At 29.3% G+C, this 4,250-nt stretch overlaps 1 protein-coding gene across 1 annotated transcript; it reads left to right on the forward strand.

Moving 5' to 3' along the window:
* Nucleotides 1-3,537: 3,537 nt before the first annotated feature.
* Nucleotides 3,538-3,768, forward strand: B0T23DRAFT_309579 (uncharacterized protein; the record flags this gene model as incomplete). Its single annotated transcript, XM_062834527.1, has 1 exon — nucleotides 3,538-3,768. A coding segment is annotated over one exon (231 nt), but the record flags the coding sequence as incomplete, so codon positions are not given.
* Between the last annotated feature and the right edge of the window lie 482 nt (nucleotides 3,769-4,250).

The raw sequence follows: 4,250 nt of genomic DNA on the forward strand, positions 1-4,250 counted from the left end.
ATATTTCATATTTAACGAATACTTAACCACTTGGAATAGCAAATCCATATATTTAAACAAGCTAATACAAATAATATATTAACTTTAACTAGGGAGATATAAATATTAATTAATTGCCTATAAAAATGCAATAATAATAATACTTTATTTAACTGATAATTGAAAGATAAGTTTATTAATGTTCGGGAAGTTATTAATAAAGTGGTAAAATAAGTAGAAGGCTTAAATAAGGCAATTAACTAAATGAACCTACGAATTACCGTTATAGATACTAGATTATTTATAGCTAATAAAGTGGCAAATAGGGAATTAATTATAAATAACGCAAAGAGCGAAGTTGGGAAGGCCAACTGTACTATTTATAATTAAGTAAAAGACGTAATAATAAGAAAGTTAGATAATTTGGAATAAATAGTATAAGGATTATTAGAATTAATAAAGGATATTTAAGAATACTAGGACGAAACGCCGGAAGATATCCTAGAAAATACGTAGTTAAAAGGATTTCTAAAACCTTCTTTCAAAAAAATATAATATTTATTAATTCTAATAATAATACTAATAAGCAATAAATATAAGTAAAGATAATACTTTAATATAGCGAGCGGAAGCAACGCTAATACTACCGACCTAGAAGTGCTTTTCGCTAAGGCTATAAATATACTTCGTACTAACCCTGCTTATATTGAACTAACCCTTAAATTATTAACTGTATAGAAAGTTACTTAAGTACTCGTTAGTAATAATACTTTCTTATTTAAAGACGATCGTCTCCGTAGAAAAGATATCGGCTAATTTAACCCCTATTACGAAGACCCTAATAACCTTAGTAGTATATCCGACGGCAAAAATATAATCTATATTAACGTCTATTATTTCGTAGACTACTTAAAATCTTTTATAGAAGACCCTATTTTAGGAAGAGCTATAGAAAAATAGATTATAGTTATATTTTAAACCCTATTTAATAGTCTAGCCATTAAATAGTAAATTAATAAAATCTCCCTTAATAAATAGCGGGACTTAAGAATTAATAGTTTACCTATCCTAATAGATACGTTAACTATTCGATTTACACCCGACTTAGCTATAGCTATATGTAAATTTACGGAAGCTACTTTAATTCTAAAGAATGTAGTTAAGAACGAAAACGCCCTAACCGAATTTATTTAACGAAAACTGCAATATAATAAAGCTATAGATATTCTAAATAAAAGCGGTGATAATTAGTACGGAATAATAATATAGATCTGGTCTAGTCTGGATATTCATATCCGCCGCTTCCTTCCTACTTTCTTAAAGAACGGACTATTAGCTAATTATATATAATTATTAGAAGAATTTAGAGCTTTACTATACATAATAGCCCTAAATTACTACCCTTATCTAATAGGCGGAACCTACGGGTTTAGAACCGTTAAGGAGTCTTATAGTAAAGATAATAAAACCTCGAATACTTCGGTTAGATAGAATCGGACGAGCTCCTTCTCCTAAAACCGCTCTAAGGACTATTCGAGAAATTATTCTAAAGACTAAAGGAGCTATTCGAAGGACCGTATAAAGGATTATTCTAAGGAATAGTCTAATAATTAATTAAAAGAATTATCTAAAATAAGAGACAATAGTCGACCCGGAGACTAGTAATGTAAATACAAGTAGTACAATAGAATCTATTTTACCAAAGAATACAATACGAATAAAGAATCCTCCTCAATAAATCTGAGCTACTATATACTAAACGCCAAATCCACCTATAGTAAATATTTAAAGCACTTCGACTTACATACTATAATTAGAGCCTACGTTAAAAAATATAAGCGATCTACAGCGGTGAAGACGGAGGCTCGTAGAATAGATAAGGCCCTAAGGATAAAATACGCTTACTATAAAGCGCAATTTAAAACCCGGAACTAGTTTTTTACTTATTTAAGGAAATATAAAGCTTAAAACAATAAAAAAAAACCTAATATTATATTTGTAGAATACAATATTAATAATATACCCTTACCCCGGCTTATTAACCCGACCCAATTATATACTATTAAGGAGGCTCCCGAAATCGACGAGAAAAACATCGAATAAGGCTAGTTATCTACCTATACCCACCTAAGAATTAATATTAAAGCTATACCGGAAGGGCTACTTATTAAAGTCTATATAGACTTAAAAATAGGTCGCTCTATAATATTAAAAATACTGCTGAACAAATTAGAGCATATTATAATAATAAAGTTAAACCGCGAAATTAAAAGTATCGGAGGATCGATAACCATTAGAGAATAGGCTACCTTTTAAATATATTTAATTAACTACAAAAATAGCTCCCCCACCCTAATAAGGGTAAAAAAGTCAATATAAGTAGTAAATAATTTATCTACTAATACGCTTCTCGCTAATAATTTTATAAATTCTAAAAGGGGTATTATTGATTATAGATAAACTACAATTATATTCTCCAAACTCGGCAATTTCTATATAAACTTTACTATTAATAAAAGAACCAACCTGTACTATTGTAAAGTAACTGTGGTTAGAGAAATTATTATTCGCTTAAATTAATAGGTATATGTACCCGTCAATTATAAACCGCTACTATCCGGAAGAAACTTAAAATTCACCGCTAAATATCCCTAAACCTTTAATTCTATTATTATAAATAAAACCCCCTAAATAATATTAATAAAGAATAATAACCTTTTTACTATATTAACTATCCCTAAGAAAATTAGAATCAGTATAATTATAGAATGCGAAGATACTATATATATAGCTATTAACTAGTTAGACTTCAACCCCGAACCTACTACTGGAGATTGTAACGAAGATAACACGATATTACGAGAACGACCCCGCATCCCCAAAAAGCACTCCCTACTAGGACTACGCCGTACGCCAAACGCACCAAAAATAGTAATAAACAACGGTATATACATCTTCATAGCCGATACCGTTCTAGCCGAAGATATAAGGGCGCTAGTAGATAAATACCCTACCTTGTAGGAAGAAGGCGGTATAATTAATATCCCGGAAAATAAAATAATAAAAATCCCCTTAGTCGAAAGCTAATAGAACTAGAAGACTAATACCTGCTTATACCCCCTAAGCTACAAAGATTAGGAAGTCGTTAACGATATTTTTAATAAATTACACATATAGGGAAAGCTGGACGATTGCATAGAAGCCACGCCTTTCTTACACCCAATCTTCGTAATATAGAGAATTATAAAGGATAAGTTAAAAGGAAAGCTAATTATAAATTTATAATCCTTAAATAAGGTATTCGTCCCTAATAATTACCCTTTATTATAATAAAAATTGGTAATAGTTCGTATAAGAGGAAAGAAATTTATTATAATTATTGATACAATTTCCTTCTTCTATTAATTTAATGTATAGCCCCCCTATTAAAACTAGTTAACTATAATTACCTATAGAAGATTCGAAATACTATACGTAGCCTTAATAGGATATTAAAATTCCCTAGTATACGTATAGCGATTTATAAACCGACTCCTCGCCCCGCATTTAGTATATTACTACGCCTTTATCGACAATATTATAATTACATCCGATATAGCTAAAGACTACTTAAAGTATTTTAATACTATATTTACACTCTTTATTAAAAAGAATATTTTAATTTCCTTGAAGAAATCCTTTATTAACTTTCTTAACGTTAAACTATTAGGTTTCTGTATAAACGCGCTTGGGCTAACGTTAATCGAAGAAAGAATTGAAACTATGCGAAAACTAGACTTTCCGAATTAATTAAAAGCTCTAGAGATGTACATCGGAAGTACTAAATTCTTAAAGCACCTAATTCTATACTATGCCCAGTTAATTGAACTACTATAAATATATAAGGTGACCTTATTAGCCGAAGGACGTAAGACTAGTATATTAAAAACGGGTAATATTAATAAAAGAATATCCTACGTAATTAAAACGACTTTCGAACCGACGGAATAAGAATAATTCGTTTTCTAAGCTATATAAGAAATAATATATAGCAAAAACGGAATTAGTAGAATCCTTTTTTATATTAACCCCGACTAACAATTATTTATCTAATTTAATGGTTCCTTCGAACGTAATAATAGTATTATAATATTCTACTTAAAGGAAGGATATAAATAAACGCTAGGAACTACGATACTAATAATAATAGTACGCTTAATAATATTTCTAAATAAGTGTTTAATTAAAATAAAAATACGATATAGCCCTTCTAAATTCGAAGTTGTATATTT

Source organism: Neurospora hispaniola (genome assembly GCF_033458365.1).
Source record: "Neurospora hispaniola strain FGSC 10403 chromosome Unknown B0T23scaffold_2, whole genome shotgun sequence".
Lineage (NCBI taxonomy): Eukaryota > Fungi > Ascomycota > Sordariomycetes > Sordariales > Sordariaceae > Neurospora > Neurospora hispaniola.